Below are 16,587 nucleotides of genomic sequence, written 5' to 3' on the forward strand. Positions count from 1 at the left end.
AGATAATAATAATTATAATAATAATAATAATAATAATAATAATAATAATAATAATAATAATAATAATAATAATAATAAAGAGACACGTAGGAGCGATATTCAAAACTGATTTTATTATGTTTGTAATAGTTTGATTAACAGTCCCCTGCATATCTGTACACTAAACTACAATAATTACTCTAAATATGAAATTACAACCATTGGACAACTGCATGAAAAGGAGTACATTCAATTATATGTATATATTTTTTTTTAAATTAATTTTTTTAAGCATATTAGTATTTCAACAGTGGGGTAGCACAAGTTCAGGGTGTCTCTAGTGCACATCGAGTAGTGAGTGGCTTCCACATCTGGAAACGAAAAAAGATGTAGTAAACCATGTTTTAAATTACAGGAATGAAAAAAAAAAAATTCATCTCATGTTTACCTATTAATGTGCTTTCTTTGCATTGATATTGATACAGTATTATATTGGCAGGTGAGAAGCAGCTGTTGGGTGCACAGGTTGTTTGTTAGATGTACATTTAATATAATTTGCAAAAAATAAAATATTAATTTGTACCTTTCTCCATAAATCTCATTATCATTTCTCATAACTTTTGCCATTCACAGAAAAGCCCACCTGCTCTTTGATGTCTCCACTGAATGAATGTCCTCATTTGTTTCATAAAAAATAATAACAATAAGTAAACATGTATTTTCCTCCATGTGGGCTAATTAACACATCACATTATTGTATCACTTCTAACCTAGACTGATGCAAGCCACTACCAATAATATTTTCAGTAATATACTTGTTTTCAACTTCATAGTTGTAATCAGTTGTAATCTTCCCATCACATTGTAATGCGAGCTAGCCATTTGGTTTATTACTCTTTAAAATATGTAAATCTACCCTGGCCAAAACACTGGAGTATATACAATGCTATTGATGTGCCCTATGTACAATCAAAACTGAGTCTCTATCTCTGTGATTGTACTCTAGCAAACAGAAACATCAGTGTGTCTTCAGTAGCTCTGTCTACTATTTAATCCTTTGTGTCTTGATGCTTAGGCCCAGATCTGGAAGGCAAAGAAAATAGACATTACAAGATATAATCAGACAGAAACCTGGAGTAATCACATGTGCCAGATCAGATATCATACCCGAAGAGTGTGGTCCCAGGAACCTGTGCAGAAGGCTGTCCCATCAGGGGAAACCCGCAGGGTGCTGACACGGTTCTCGTGTCCAAACAGAATAGAGACCCGTGTTCCTTTGAGAACATCCCAAACATTAATGGTGTAGTCGTTGTAGCCACCAAACAGTAGCCGGCCTGGGGAAAGAGAGGGCACACCCAAAATGTTTTAACGGCATTATCCTTAAGCTCAGTACAAACAACAGCGAAGGTAAATATTCTATATATCGTACCACTGAGCGAGAAATCAACACTGGAGACGCCAAATATGATGCTGTCTTTGGAATAGATAGCCACTTCCCTGTCTGCCCTTAGGTCATACAGGCGGCACTGTAACAAAGGGAAGTGTTTTCATTTTTTGGGGGTTTTTTATGGTGCAGTGTAATTATGATTAATTATGTGCAGCACACTGCACATGAAAACTGGCTTCACCAGTCAAAGGTAACATGAAGAAATCAATTCTTACTGTAGCGTCATCCGATCCAGATGCAAAAGCGTCTCCGCTGGGATAGTATCTGTTAAAATACAGACAGCACTAATAAGAAATCAATTTTTAAAGCTCTTACATGTAAGATTTGAAAACTTCTGACTTATAGCAACTCCTAGTGGTAGCATAAGAAAATGAGACTCCAGATTTTAACATTTTTGTTTGCAAAAAAAATATAGAGGCCATTGCAATAACATACAAATGTTATGATAATGCACACATGATGAGGCCTTTAAAACACCTCCTTTTTATGCGTAATTATAAATAGAAAATGCGCTCATCTTTACACTTGCCTTCTCTACACTTACATTCAGGAGCCATTACAAGGGGGCGACTTACCGCACACTATTTATGTCTGACTCGTGAGTTTCAAAGGACTGAATACACTGCCCTGAACGCATATCCCAGACATTGGCCTTCTTATCACAGCCCTGCCAATGAAAGCAAAGCAGAAAGTGTCAAAAATTTCAGTGTTTAGCCTCTTTAAGTAAGCTGTACCGAAAGCTGTGCAGAAAGTGTCCTCACCCCCGAAACAAACGTGTTTCCGGTTTCAGATGGGGCCAGATCCAAACACAACACATCTGCAGCGTGTCCATGGAAACTCTGTAACAGCTGCCCGCTCTCAACATCCCATAATGCACATGTTCCATCCCCGCTGGACGTCAGGATCTTGAATGCATGCGGCAAGAGAAAAAAAAATAGAAGTCGTTACAGACTATCATGTAGTTGGAAATGGACTGCCTTTGCAGTGTGACGCCTCATGTGACCAGGAAGTCAAACTTGTAAATTATTAACAAAGTATGGGAGCTCCTTCACTGGAACATAGAAGGAAGTGATATCTGATTGAGAGAAAAATAAAAAGGTAGCTTGCAGCTACTGTTTCCACAGGCATTTTACCCACGATCCTCAGTGGTTTGTGGATGTTTTTAGAGTGTGGTGACAGTTTTCTCACCTGCATATCCGAGTTGGTGAAGCTACAAGCAGACAGGTAGTTTGTGTGCATGGCCACTGACTTCTTCTTTGCAGCTAAGTTCTCATTCTTGTCCAAAGACAGAGGATAAACTGAGCATTTATTGTCCAGGCCTCTGCAACAGAGAAGCTACACACTTTACCACAAAAACAAAATACAGAAAAGCAACAAAAGTACAGAAAAATACAACCAGATCTGGATCATCAAAGAGAGTAACGCACTCACCCACAAGCTACAGCGCAGCCAGAGGGGGCATAGGCACAGGCCATCACCCAGGTGCAAGGCATTGTCACAGCATGTTCCTGTAAACATCAGAAGACAAGGCTTTTGTGCTTGAGCCGCACAGGGAGAATTCATTATCCATAATCAAAGCAGAACAACTAGCTTTGGTTTGTCACATGTAGAAAACTTTAGAAAACACTTTTACACAATTTGGCGGTCAGTTTTTATCATCTAACTCTGATGTCTCGTTCATAAAAATAGGACAGTTGGATTTACCATCAGCACACAATAGATATATTGATGCACAAATCCTATGTGTCACTCCTATCTGATCTAAAAAAAAAAAAAAAAAAAATCCTATCTAAAGCAAACTTATTATCATCATGGAAATTTATATTATTTTTATTATTATTGATTCAAAAGCGAAAAATACAAATATCTAAGAATATGTCATGATGACCCATGAAAAGTAAATGTTACCTTGTTGGTGGTGAAAGCGTCCCACACAATAACTTTTCCATCCTGCATCAAAAGATAATAAAGGTTTGTACACTTTTAAAACACATGCCACCAACAACAAACTTGCTCTGCAGTCAGCTGGAAACGAGACTAGAGGTTTGTGACCTGTGAGGAGCTGACGATCCTCCTCTTGTCCTTGCACCAGTCCATGCACAGAACTTTATTCCCGTGCCCCTTCAGGGTCCTCCGGGTCTTCATGACAAACTGGCCCAGCCCCTCCACCTTCTCTGCCACCTGATGTACTGCACAAACACACATGTATATTATACATTAAACATGTCCCCACATTAACACTCGTGGCAGCAGCCAGGATTAAACTACAGCAGGCCCATCTAAATGGAGGAATATTGAATTAATCTATCTTTAATCTGCCATGTCTCAGATAGCCCGAATCACATAAAATATTCATCAGAAATGACCTGTGCTTGATTTTCACGTTTTTATTTCACACTCTTGCTTTAATTGTCATATTGTTCAGATATTATGAGTAAAATATGAGTAAAAATAAATCAATAAATAAAAAGAAAGGAAAGGAAAGGAAAACAGTCCACGGATGAAACATGGATGAAAGTATTAGGCTATGAAATGGGGAGGCAAACCCCCCGTCTCTTGTCAAATCGGTGACATCGGCGCCGATCGGATCGATAATCTGCTCCGCCAAATCCCCCATCTCCGGTAACACCGGCGATCTTTGACTTCTGGCGGAGAAACGTGAGGCTATGAGGAGACGCTCGCTGTTATCCGTCCCGTCACAGGGTAAACGCAGGAATGAATCAGGGCCTCTCCATTTTTTTTAGCACTCACGCTCGACATCGTGCAGCTTCGCTCTTTCCTCCTCCAGCTTCGACTTCAGCGTCTCCGACTCCGTTTTGAGGTGAGCCAGAGTCTCGTTCAGCGGTACCTCCTGTGTCGCCATTTCAGGGGTTGGAGGGGATCTCATATATTTCCTTTGAGCAGGAAGCGATCGGCAGCGAAAAGGCTTAGAGCAGAGCTAACAGCTGATGCTGCTGTCATGACGTCAGAGGGCGAAGATGCTCCTCCAGTTTCCAGGGGAGGAGGATCCTGCATCCCGGTGATGCTGCCGCACACACACACACACACACAGGATGCATCCCCAAAGCAACACTATACTCAGATTAATAATGCATTTTTTTCACACTGCCCACATGAAGAGAAGGGACAAGCTCGTTTGCCTGAAAGGCATTAATGTGGCAGAGGGAGAGGGAGAGAGGGCTTTCTGGCATTTTAATATGCTGAAATGGAGCAAAGATGTTTTCATTTTAACCAAAAAAGAATTACAGAGAAAAAAAGTAATATTGTTTGTTAAAGTAATTTTATTCTTCTTCATTTTTTTTAATGAGCTGCTATGAGTTGGTGATTTGGCATGCTATTTTATTAATTCATATTACTTCATTTTCACATCTTACATCCTCTGATTCAACTACAGGACACACATATGAAAAAAAAAATACACAGTGAGCATTTAATTAAGTCATATTTTAGCCTTGCTGTATTTTAACCTGAGTATATGATAGTATAAAATAGGTTTGCATTGGTATAGCTTTAATCCAAGATAATGCCTTTATTCATTTATTTAGCATGTTATTGCAATTTAAATAAAAATGTACACACACACACATATTATATACAGTACACAAGAATAAAATATCATTGCTATGTTGTGTTTGGTCAAAATGTTGCAATGTTATTCAGTTGTTCTTTGTTTTAAAAATGTGCTGTACAGGGTTTTAATGAAAGTGCTTAAATATTTCTATCTACAATCTAGTGCAACTTTAAACAAACTGACCAAGACTCAGTATAAGGAGTAAAAATGTCAAAGATCTGTGTGTCAGATCCTGTTGAGGAAGTCGAGATGAAGGCTGTTCGGGACCTGCAGCAGCTCCAGAGCCTGTGTGGACGTGCAGAAAGGAAACGTGACCTGGAAACGATAATCTGCGTCCAGCATCAGCTGTGCGGAGCCTTCGTGGTCTTGGAGCAAAGACTGGAATGAGAAATATATTGACAGCTTAGTCAACTGTATTTTTTTTGGCTAGGAGGGTTTTTATATTTGAAAGTGAATGGCTGGGCTCACCTGAACTTTGCGGACAAACGATGATGTCACTCTTTTTTCAAAATCGTCAATGGGTGTGTACGAGTTCAAAATTTTGACAATCTATAAATTTTAATGTTAGGTTGGAGTTTAGTGCAAGATTTAAAAATGAAAAAAAAAAAAAAATCCACCAAAACCACATTTTAAACAACAGATGGAAGTACCTGAACGGGGCTGAGTTCAGAGCATTTTTCAATGATCTCCTTGGCGTCATCATCAGTGGATTTGTTGACTTGCAGTAACCACGCAGTTTGAGCCAGTGGCTTCAAAGTATCCATAGCGTTCACGTTTTGAAGTTCCTTCTCTTTCAGCCACTCTTCTAGATAACTGATGTTGCATCTGAAAAGAGAAAGCAGCTGTTAAACTAAACTCTCTTTGAGTTTTGTTCAAAGCACATACCTGATCTGCGAGCACAGACCTGATCTGCATCCCCTTCCTGCAGGAGCACATGTCCTTGCGGAGCATGATGTTGTTAAGAGTGATCGCAGCCACGAGGTAGAACAGCTGTTTGATCACTTGTTTGATGAGGCCCTGGTCCAGACCATGGTGGTTCATGGTGGAGTGGAAGACAGTTAGATGCTGGAGGATGGAGGAGATGGTGTAGGTCTCTGATTCCTCATAGAAGCTGTTGGAACGCTTCCTGAAGCCCGTCGGCTTCATGCTAGAAATCCCCTGTAGACTCTCGTGCTCCAGCATGCCGGGTACTAAGAAAGTGTAGAAGTAGGGTTTAGCTTACTCATAAAAGTCATAGTAAGGATTTTTTTTGCAAAATATTACATTTGAAAAAACATTACCAATAGTGGGAGTAAGAGTCTTTTGCATGACTGAGATAAACCGATGATAGATTTGGATGGCCAGATCGCTGAGAATCTGTCTGTGTTCCGACAAATCGAAATTCTTCAAGCAGTTTTTTTTCTGGCGAGGTGTACTTTGCTTCAGGAACTCCTTTTGTTAACAGGATGGAAAACAAGAGCATTTTAATATGTATATGATATTATCAACAGACAGAAATGAAACAGTAACTACTGAATTTAAAAAAAAGTAAATTTGTACTTCCTCCCCGCTGTACTGCTTCAGACAGTTGAGGAGCTGGTGGGTGTTTGAGAGCCAGAAGGACAGGAACTCTAAATCTTTTTGATGACTCTAAAACAGGAAAATGTTCTTTACATTATTAGATATAAACAATACCTCAAAATACATCAATCCATTCACTAGTCTATCCATATATATCCAGGGGAACAGAGAGGTGTTCCCAGGCCAGCCAAGAGATATAATCTCTGCAGCATGTCCTGGGTCTACCCCACCTCCTCCTGCTAGGACTTGTTTCTCAGCTAGCTTAACCCCACCTATCTGGGGTGCAAAACCCCAAACAAGAATCTTGAGCTCAAGAGTTTTACTTACTGGTTAAACAAGGGTTACAAAAATAGTTAACCTTACCATGATGACTTTCTTGACTCCAACAATGATTGCATTCATAAGGGACTTGAGTTTTGCCTCATCGTTCAGGTAGTCCACATGGCGGATGCACATGAAGAGGATGTAAGCTGGCAGGGTCGGGATCATGTTGACCGCCACGCCTTTGAGTTTCAGATCTGCGAGGAAATTGGGACAAATTTGTCAGAGAATATGGTTTATCCATTCATCTGAGTTTTAATACCCTCACTCCTGCTCACATCCATGGATCAAATAGCTTATATGATTATTAAATAAAAGGCAGGTAACATGGGCATATTGCAGACATAGTGCAGGGGAAGAATACCCAGAATGATGTTTTCAATGAGCCTTGGTTCATCCTCTCTCTTGTACTCCAACATGCCAAGGTAGTCTTTGGGCAGGGTGGATGCAGTTTTTTGCCTCGCTGTTTGAGAAACAATAAATGTGATGAAAAAGTTGAGATAGCTTGTATGGACTCGATTTCTTTGTTTTCATGTGGCGCGGAAGCGCCGGTGCTACCTCTCTGTGACGTTTCGAGGCTCTTAACTTGAGTCTGAAGTTTCTTTATTAATCTGTCTTTCTGGTCGAGCAGCTCGTCAAAGTCCTGAATTAAAAGTGGAATCAGTTATTGGTTTACTCTCTCTGTAACCTTCTACCCTTCGTACGCTCAACGCACCATGTTCTCAGCAGTTAACCGTGAAGTCTCCTCTCTGAGTTTGCTTTTGACCTCATTCTCCATCAGCTGCTGTCTCTTCAAGTGATCATTCTCCTCTTCCAGCTCCTCTACTCTGCCTTGAAGCGCTCTCTTCTCCCCCTCCAGCTCTTCAGCTTTCTCCTCAAAGTACCTAAAAAAGCATCCAAAATCAGGATGAACCAGATATGACCATCACTACTTTAATCAAGAAAGACATCACTACCTCTGAGTAATTTACCTCCGTTGTGAGCTCTCTTCTGTAATCTTCTTTTGAAGATTGTGAGTGATCTCTTTGGTTTTTTCTGTTGAATGACATAAAAACAAAAGAGCAAGTTAAAACAGTAATCTGCTTCACTGCGAGACTCCTGAACAAAAGAGTGTACCTGTTAATTCTCTTTTCTGCTCCTCGACAAGGCCTTCAAGTTCTTGTTTCTGTCTCTGCAGCTCTGAAACCCGCAGCTTCAGCTCCGGGATCACCTGCGAATGAAATTAAAGCAGACGTCACAGTTACATTCTGAAGCTCGCCCCTTTAACCCGTGACGTATTGAATAAAACGTGCAATGACATACTGAGTTTTCACTGCTGAGTCTGGACACTTCTTGGCAAATATTTTCATTGACATTGCTTTTCTCCTGGAACAGGTTTTGCAGCTTGCTGTTCTCATTCTCAAGGTGGTCCACTTTCAATTTCAAGCCCTCTACTTGAGTCTCATAGCTTTCCTTCTGCTCCCTCTGGTGGTTTTCTAGAATCCTGCCAACAAATGTGAGACGTTTAACAAATTCAAGTACAGACACCCAGAAGGAAAGGTGCACGTTTCTGTTAATAAGAAAGTGGTTTGCTATGGTTGAAAAATAAAGACCTGATGGCTTTTTGTAGGCCTTCAAAGGCTGACAGCAAATCTTCAACTTCATAAATCTTCTCTGATTCGTCAGAAGTCATCCTTTGGAGAAATGTGTCAGGTTAAATGACTAATAGAGATGAAGTGAGGAAACACAGTGCTCAAAATATCCGGATTACCCCAGTAGAACTTCCTCTTCAACAACACCTCCAAGAAGCTGCCTCGCGATCTCACTCACTTTACCTGCAGAAAACATTCAAGGCTCATCAACAAACGACTTTACACAAAGGAGATTATTTTTTCTACATAGAATTCTATACACACCTCTTGCTTGTTCCGACTGCTGCTTCATCTTTCTCTCCATGTTATTTCTCTGATTTTGCAGGTTGTTCAGATCTCTGCGTAGCTCGGGAATTAGTTTGACATGCTTGGTGAGCTGGATGATCTGCTCCTGCAGGTCTGAGTTCGCCTGCGCCCCCTCTTCTAACTTTCTCTGCAGGATGACTCGTTCTTCTTTCAGCCTTTTTATCTCCTCTTTCAGAGTTGCCACCTCGGCCTCGTGGTCCTGTCTCTGAATTTCAATGTTGTTTTCTGCGATCCTTCAGAGAAGAAAAAGCTATCTGATTAAACCAAAGAAGCTGGGAAAATATTAGCTTAAATATTTGCTCAACCATGCTGTACACCAGGAGTGTTGTTCTTTTTCCTTCACACTGTCCCCAAAGTGCTTGCTCATAGGGGGAGCTATATAAACAAAATTGAATTGAATTGAATTCTGCAATTGTTATACTGGTCCCACCGCTTGAGATCAAACTGGGCTGTGTGTTGCACATAAACTAAAAGGAGTTGGAACCCCAGCTGTAGATGATAAATCTCACTTTTTAAATACTTACTTTCTAAGCCTTGCTTCATTTTCTTTTTCTTCCAGAAGGTTCCTCTTTACTTGATCAAAGGTCTCTGAAAGATTGTGAGGCCGGTCACAAATGCGACGCAAACGCAGTCACTGTGGTGTTTATACAGAAATCTCAACTCTTATTACCTTTGGCCTCTTTGGTAGAAGCTTCAAATGTTTTCTCCAACTTCTCCTTCTCAAGGTTGAGAACTTCTACTTCCTTTTGAAGTTGTGCGATTGTCTAGGCAAGAAAAACAGGCTTTCCTAAAGGATCTCAAACAGAGCGCTTCCTCTGCAAACAAAAATGCAGCAAAGACACAAACAGACTTTAGGCATCAACTTCAATACTAACCAAACTGGCATCTTCTTTAGCTTTCTTCTCTCGTTTCTCTAAAGAAGCCTTCTGGTTGGTTGATTTTTCCAGCTGTGTCTCCAGACCCTGAAGCTTTTCCATAGTTTGGGAGTGTGAGTTTGCTAAGCTTGTCAACCTTTCCAATAATCCACGATTCTCTTTGTTCTGTCAGGGAACACATTAAATTATATTATCTGCAAAAAACAAAAAGAAAATCACAGCTAAAATTTGTCTCGAAGCACCGTTACCTGCTCTTCAATCTTCTTTCTGAGCTGCTGCACCCGGTAGGAGAGCTGGACATTAAGCACGAGCCGACGCATGGTCTGAAATCGTCGTCGTGCCAGCCACGCTCTGGCATACTTCTGGATAACCAGCGCTTTGTGTTCTTCTATCATCTTAGGTTTACATAAATCAGGAGGTTACATTCAATCTGTCAACAATATTTATTTTAGTGATGAAAATGATTTGTAAACTGCCTGTTACAGACCTTCTTGTATCGTTTACGAGCAATCCAACCTCGTGTGAAGGCCTGGATGGTGATGGTTGCCAGACGCACTACCTGGTAGACCTGCCTCAGGCGGTAGCCTCTCCAGTGTCTCTGTATCACCAATGCTGCCCAGCCCTGCTTCAGTGTCGCAGCAGTCACTGTTTTACTGAAGGTTTACGAACAAAATAAGTGTATATTCATTTTATAATCTTAAGAAGAATCTTTACAGGATGCAAGTCAACAAAACTCAAACAAGTGAACGGTTCTAACCGGATTGTCCTCTTTCCACGGACATACTGCTGGAGAATGATGACGGCCTTTCTTAGGGCCAGGTACTTCCTCCTCTGGCTCCATCCACGAGCATGTTTCTGGATGGTCACACAGGCTCCTCGAAGTCGGTCCAGACGCAGCTTCTCGAGGTAAGCTACCTGGCCAGCTCTGAAGAAGATCTTCGTCCGGCCAAACTTATACTGGTTAGAGTCCTGGGGAGCAAGCCATGAGGACAAAGTGACGCACGGCCAGGAATGACACTTACATTAGTGAGTGCCATATGATACAACATACGTGAATCAACCTCTGCAGCACATTCTTGCAAGTCTGTTTCTTGTCATTGAGGTCTGCCTCCACGTGTGACATTAGGATACTGTATCTGCTGTAAAACTCAATGTATGTCCACCTACAAACAAAAACCATGCCAATACTCAACATGATGACATGGAGCTGAACATGCTATAAGTTATAATTACGCTGCATGAACATATATAATATATAAAGTCACCTGGATGGGTAGCTCTGTGCACTGATACGAATAGTTTCAAGGACTCCGCAGGCTCGCAGCTGCTGCACTACCCTCCTGGAGTCAAACCTAAAAACATGAGAAAACACCAGAAACAGAAACGTAAGCAAACGCTTCAGTGACGCAAGAGAGAAACATCTGAATTAAAGATTCACTAGTAATCATACTCAAATGGGAGCTTTTCATCGTTAGGCTTAATGCAGCGCACGTAGTGAGGCGTGGTCGCATTCAGTGTTTCCATGAGTAAGGAGAGGGAGCTGCGAAACTGCATTCAACAACATCGTTCAAGCGACAGAAAAGAAATACAAATTCAGCCGGTTGGATAGGAAACAATACAGTATGTGAACTTCAGTGAGAATGTGAGTTCAGCCTACAGCAAAGCAGAGAAACAGAGCAAACATTAGCACCTTATCTCCCACTGAGGTTCTCAGGTGTTTATTGGCTGGTTTCACTGAAGGCCTGGCGGGCTTCACTTTGACACTCTTACCGATCGCAGCGTTCTTCTCCTCCTCTTGGAAAAAGTTGGCCAGAAAAGGTAACTGATAACATTTGCAAATAAGAGGAATCTGTTAAAATGAGGAAAAGCAAACATAAAGTGAACATACATGAAGGCTATTGATTACCTTACTAGACCTCATCATGTCCACGAGTTCTTCATAGAGAGCATCTCTGTTCTTCTCGAGAAAACCTCTGCACTGATATTCCACCTGTAGAAATACGTATATAAGGAAACAGTTTATAAAGTTTATAATGGCTAATGGAATTTTTTGCTATATTGTGCAGATGCCAGGTGATTAGACTCCACCTTGTCTGCAAAGTGCTGAATCACAAAGGCCTCATTTGATAACCTGGGCTTCTCAAACATAGGGCTGGCTTGTAGGTAGTTATAAAGCTTTTGCAACCAGCTCTGATCGGTGCCTTGAGGGAACTGTGAAGCAGAAAGACGTAAAACAAAAGATGCTGACAATCAAGTCAAAATGCAATTTGTGACTGATGACACCAAGATCATATTATTAATCAGATCTTACTAAACATTCTTCATCGAGCAAGTCAAGGATCCCCATCTTTGCTTCAATCAGATCGATGACAGGTTGATTGTCATAGAAATCTATCAGGGTCCACGGGATGTCCTCTTTCATGTACTCCTCTTGCTCCAGCTTGAATACATGCTGAAAAGACCCAAGAGAATAAACGTGTAAGCTGGTAAAGAGGTGCGTGTGGTAATTAGCAGTGAATGTGGAAGAAGGCATTGCTGACCAGGTTAAACTGCTGTTGAAGCTTTTCGTTTGCATAGTTGATGCAAAACTGTTCAAAGCTGTTGATGTCAAATGTTTCAAAACTGAAGGAAAAAAAAAACAGAATGCAGATTTAAAAATGGCAGCAAAAGAAAGCTGCACACATATTAAAAAAAAAAAAAGAGTTGCGCTTGCATTACCCATAAATGTCCAGAACACCAATGAAAGCATGTTGCTTTCCTGGCACCTGTAGTGCTGTGTTTATCCTGTTTATAATGCAGTCAAACAGATGGGCATAGATATGCTTAGCTAGAGCGTCTCTGGCATTTACTGCCCGATCTTTGGGGACCGGCTTCACAACCGTTTCGGCTACCAGAACGATCCTCCGATGGCACAGCCAGCGTACGAGCCCCTCTGCGCTCACCCCCAGCAGCTCGCAGAAGACAGCCAGGTGTGGATCACTGGGCTGAAAGATATACAAATCAAGCTTTGTACTTAACCTGGTGAATGATTCAAGATCGGTCGTACACACAAGTTATGAACAGCTACTCACGGGAACTGATGATTTGTCATCGCCTATGTTTTTAATCTCCACATTACCCAAATGCAGAATGGCTGCCAGAACTTTGAACACATCTGACTGAAAGTCCTCCTTCAATCCTGGAGAAAAGACGTTAAAGCTAAGATAAAACTTTAAAATCATAAAGGGAGGTTTCAGTCATGCTGAGGCAACCTTTACCCAGAAGTGAGAAGGTCTGTCGAGTCTCTTCCAAGTCCTTCTTGTCGTTCACACCTTCAATGGTTATGTCACCACCCATGCAGGTGTAGTTGAACTTGTCCGCACTCTCTGCGGATGAAAGATTATATCACTGATGCTGCTTATAATAAACTACTGCAAGACTTAGTTGTGTTTTCTGGGTGAGTTAGTTAAAATAGTAATAAAACAGCAGCAGTTAAGTGTCACAGATCCACAGTAAACCCTCAGTGCAAACACTTACGTAGTCTCAGGTTCTTAAACGCTGGTGAGTCTGCACAGGAACAAATCTGGTAAAATATGTGGTAATTACGCTCATTTTCTGCCTGAAACAAAAACAGAACAAAAGATTCGTATTATGGATTAAACACAGTAACCAAACCTGAAAGAATCCTGATCTCACAATCATGCATACCTGAAAGACCACTCTGGATTTCTCTAACAGGTAGGTCCTCATGTTTGCTCCGATGATCCGGTACTTCCTGTCAAAGCTAATCTCTGTGTATTTCCCAAAACGGCTGCTGTTGTCGTTCCTAGTGGTCTTTGCATTTCCTATTGCCTTAAGAGGAAATGAATTATAAGAACTATTTATAAGATTTTCTTTTGTGTATGAATAAATATGTGAACATTTTTGCCTGTTTAGTTCAACAGCCGTTTTGTGTAGTCTCGAGATCGTACCTCTGTTACTGGATTGGATGCCAGGACTTTGTCTTCAACTCGTGTCTTATTTGCAGATTTGCTCACAACAGCAAAGTACCTCATAGCGTATCGAGCAGACACCGTTTTACCAGCTCCAGATTCACCGCTGACTATGATAGACTGGTTCTTGTGGTTTCTGAGAAAGAAAAGGGGGATATAAACAAAGTACGCACCACTGTGTCTTGAAGCATTACTTGGGACTTACTTGGACTAGATTAACTTTCATTTTAATGATCACCAGGACATAAACGCGTGCACGCATAGCACACAACCGTACAGTTGTGGTCAGATGATGTCATGGCAATTTGGGGCCTATAATTATTTCTTTGGAGTTTTCTTTTTCCAGGGTGGAATGTTTATGTTTAATGAGTTAAAAAACAAACAAAAAAAACAACAATAATTAGGTGCATTTTGAAGTGAGTTTGGCTTTTCTCTAACCCCCACAGGGTCAAATAGATATACATACACTCACTCAAATCTAATAAGTGGGGCTGAAGGTTGTACATTGTTTATTATCTTAACAAGGCCAAGGTCTGTTAACTTCTCATTAGTGATCATAATTGCCTACAACTGTCAGTTTCCCTTTTCCAGCATAAAAAGGATTTGCCTGACAGCACTTATTGGACTGACTAATACTCAGAACAATGGGAGACTCCAATGAACTCAGTGATCTGCAGATTCCAAGAGCATCAGTTCTCTAAAGTTATTTAGATGTTTTAACACTTTCTTGGTGCTGACCAAGAAAGTTTGTCCCATGCATATGTTAGTAGAGTCCTTTTAAATATGCAGACTCATGCTCACTGCCTCCAATCTGCATACAGTCATCAGTTCTCGCTGATGTAAAACTACTATAAAACTTAAATGAGGGAATCTCAACTTTTATTTACCTTGCCATCTGTTTGTAAGCCTCCTCTGCCACTGCAAATATATGAGGGTCCATGTCTCCCATGTTCTGTCCTGAGTAGGCATGAATGATTGCATCTCCATAGATAGGAAGCTGCTTATAGGGATTTAGAGCCACCAATATAATACCTGCAATGAGGGAACAACACAGACTGAGTACTGAGGTGTTAGCAGGTTAAGTTTCTTGCTCAGTTACACAAATGGGTGACAAATTAACAAAAACGAAAAAACAACAACAACAGCATAAAGTGTTTTAGTAAGGTGTTGGCTCACTATGTTGGCCAAAAATCTCTGATGACTCTTAAAGCCATAATTTGTGAGTCATTATTTGTATACTTATTATGTTATTCAGTGATTCATCGTGGCTGCATCAGCTGCATCAGTATCCTGTTTGTGATCACTTGGAGCAACGTTGTATGAATTTACAGTAAAAATTACAGAGCCACAGGACCACCTCATTTTAAGGGTCAAGCGTGAGAGGTTTTCCTTTAATTTATCACCCATTTGTCAGTTTAAGGCTTCTTGCAGCTGTACCACAGTAGGTATAGATGATTCTGGACTCCACAAATCGCACTTTGAGATTGTGCAGGACTGCAGGTTCATGCAAGTAACTCAGAGCTGTCAGGTCATTCTCCCCCACCAAGATGTCTGGGTTTCGGAGAGGAGGGAGTTGTGGTTTAGACGGGTCAACAGTGTAGCAGTACTCCTGTCCAGTGATAGGTGATGTAGGAGAATCAGGTCAGCTGGTGCTTCTCACCATTATAAATGTAATACAGTCATATATTGAGGGTATTATTAGTCACTTTCCATTTTACTTACAGAGCCATCCTCCAGAAGCAATTCAAGAACTTTATCTCCTGAATGGAAATCTTTTACAATCTCTGCCGATTTCCACACATGTTCTTCATCTGATAGCCACACTCTGTTGTACTAAAATGATTAAAAAAGTGACAAATAATTATTTCAGTTATTAATGCCATGGCTTACTGTACAAGTGACTAAAACCAATACATGCAAGAGAAAATCAAACCCAATAGGAACCAATACTCCATCATATATGCTACCTCATAATATTATACTATAAAAAAGATGTAGCTAAGTGTTTCGCCTTTAAATTCCTGTGGATCTGTTTGCTTTACAACCTTTCAGAGCGCTGACAAAGTTTCCATATGCGTCTGTAAACTTGCAACCTCTAGACTGTATGGAAACATGATCTTACGTGTATTTTAAAAGATTAGGCTTGTTTCCCTCTTACCTTGGTGTACAGTTCCAGCACAGCCATGTTTGTGCATTATTTTAGTAACTTTTTTTGTCCGTGTGTTTATCACTTGCTGTTTCACCGCTTTCCAGGTTACCAACACATTTCCTCCCCGCCCCACACAAATATTCCGGAATAACCTGTCAAGTTAGATTACAAACTCCCGATGATCTTTTTCAAAATAAGAGTCACCCTAAGGCATTTTTTGAAATACACTTTCTACATCATTACAGACGTTACGTCATCTATTTGTGTTAATTTATTCGTCTGCACTGTTTTGTGTCATTCAAAGCAATTAAATTGTACTTATTATAAATGTACTTTTTTTATTGTTGGTAGCCTGTTACTGTCCATTTTGAAAGAATCAAAAGATTAAAAGGGTGAAAAGCAATTCTGCTGTACAGATCAATTTTTACAATTTACTTGAAGCTCTTTTCCCTGGACACCTCTGTCCAGCCTCTCTGGTTAAGTTGATCCAAAATAGATTCAAATCCGTGTATAATTTTGTTCTTTGTCTGTTGTCTCAATACCACTGCATTCACTCTGTAACAAAAATACAAAAGCATTGAAATAGAACAATTAAACATTAACAATATTTTCATAGATTGTTTGAATTATATAGATATTTAATTTTAAGCGATCTCAGTTATTGTCAACACAGTTTTTGGCACTACTTAGAAGTAAATTATCAATAAACCATTTGATAAGTCTCATGTAGTCATAGGTTTAACTGATCACACGTGAAGGCCGGGGACTGCAGCGGCT

The 16,587-nt window shown here is 40.4% G+C and overlaps 2 protein-coding genes across 3 annotated transcripts; both read right to left on the bottom strand.

Moving 5' to 3' along the window:
- Positions 1-98: 98 nt before the first annotated feature.
- On the bottom strand, positions 99-4,436 carry gnb5a (guanine nucleotide binding protein (G protein), beta 5a). Of its 2 annotated transcripts, XM_006789166.3 has the most exons (11): positions 4,178-4,433; positions 3,479-3,615; positions 3,335-3,376; positions 2,858-2,934; positions 2,615-2,747; positions 2,188-2,331; positions 2,002-2,093; positions 1,642-1,690; positions 1,409-1,505; positions 1,147-1,313; positions 99-1,062 (listed from the first exon to the last, which is right to left on the bottom strand). In XM_006789166.3, the coding sequence occupies exons 1-11, from the start codon at positions 4,311-4,313 to the stop codon at positions 1,051-1,053; spliced, it is 1,086 nt and encodes a 361-aa protein (XP_006789229.1). In that variant the 5' UTR covers positions 4,314-4,433; the 3' UTR covers positions 99-1,050. The 2 variants fall into 2 exon arrangements, with proteins under 2 accessions (XP_006789229.1, XP_087699305.1); XM_087843179.1 differs by lacking the exon at positions 99-1,062 and having other exon boundaries at positions 1,141-1,313; positions 4,178-4,436.
- A 487-nt stretch (positions 4,437-4,923) lies between these two features.
- On the bottom strand, positions 4,924-15,937 carry myo5c (myosin VC). The gene is made up of 40 exons (XM_006789165.3): positions 15,820-15,937; positions 15,384-15,494; positions 15,099-15,270; positions 14,549-14,693; positions 13,641-13,797; positions 13,378-13,521; positions 13,207-13,288; positions 12,948-13,055; positions 12,762-12,868; positions 12,409-12,674; positions 12,231-12,312; positions 12,002-12,142; positions 11,779-11,901; positions 11,597-11,680; positions 11,381-11,512; positions 11,141-11,238; positions 10,956-11,042; positions 10,742-10,853; positions 10,448-10,659; positions 10,178-10,343; positions 9,939-10,085; positions 9,691-9,855; positions 9,486-9,579; positions 9,340-9,403; positions 8,774-9,048; positions 8,629-8,692; positions 8,471-8,551; positions 8,181-8,361; positions 7,995-8,088; positions 7,850-7,913; positions 7,594-7,762; positions 7,437-7,521; positions 7,243-7,341; positions 6,921-7,075; positions 6,537-6,626; positions 6,278-6,428; positions 5,902-6,187; positions 5,648-5,822; positions 5,466-5,546; positions 4,924-5,375 (listed from the first exon to the last, which is right to left on the bottom strand). Exons 1-40 carry the CDS (start codon positions 15,844-15,846, stop codon positions 5,223-5,225), a joined length of 5,229 nt encoding a protein of 1,742 aa, XP_006789228.2. The 5' UTR covers positions 15,847-15,937; the 3' UTR covers positions 4,924-5,222.
- Between the last annotated feature and the right edge of the window lie 650 nt (positions 15,938-16,587).

This window comes from Neolamprologus brichardi, chromosome 7 (assembly GCF_056152115.1).
Source record: "Neolamprologus brichardi isolate AB-2024 chromosome 7, ASM5615211v1, whole genome shotgun sequence".
Lineage (NCBI taxonomy): Eukaryota > Metazoa > Chordata > Actinopteri > Cichliformes > Cichlidae > Neolamprologus > Neolamprologus brichardi.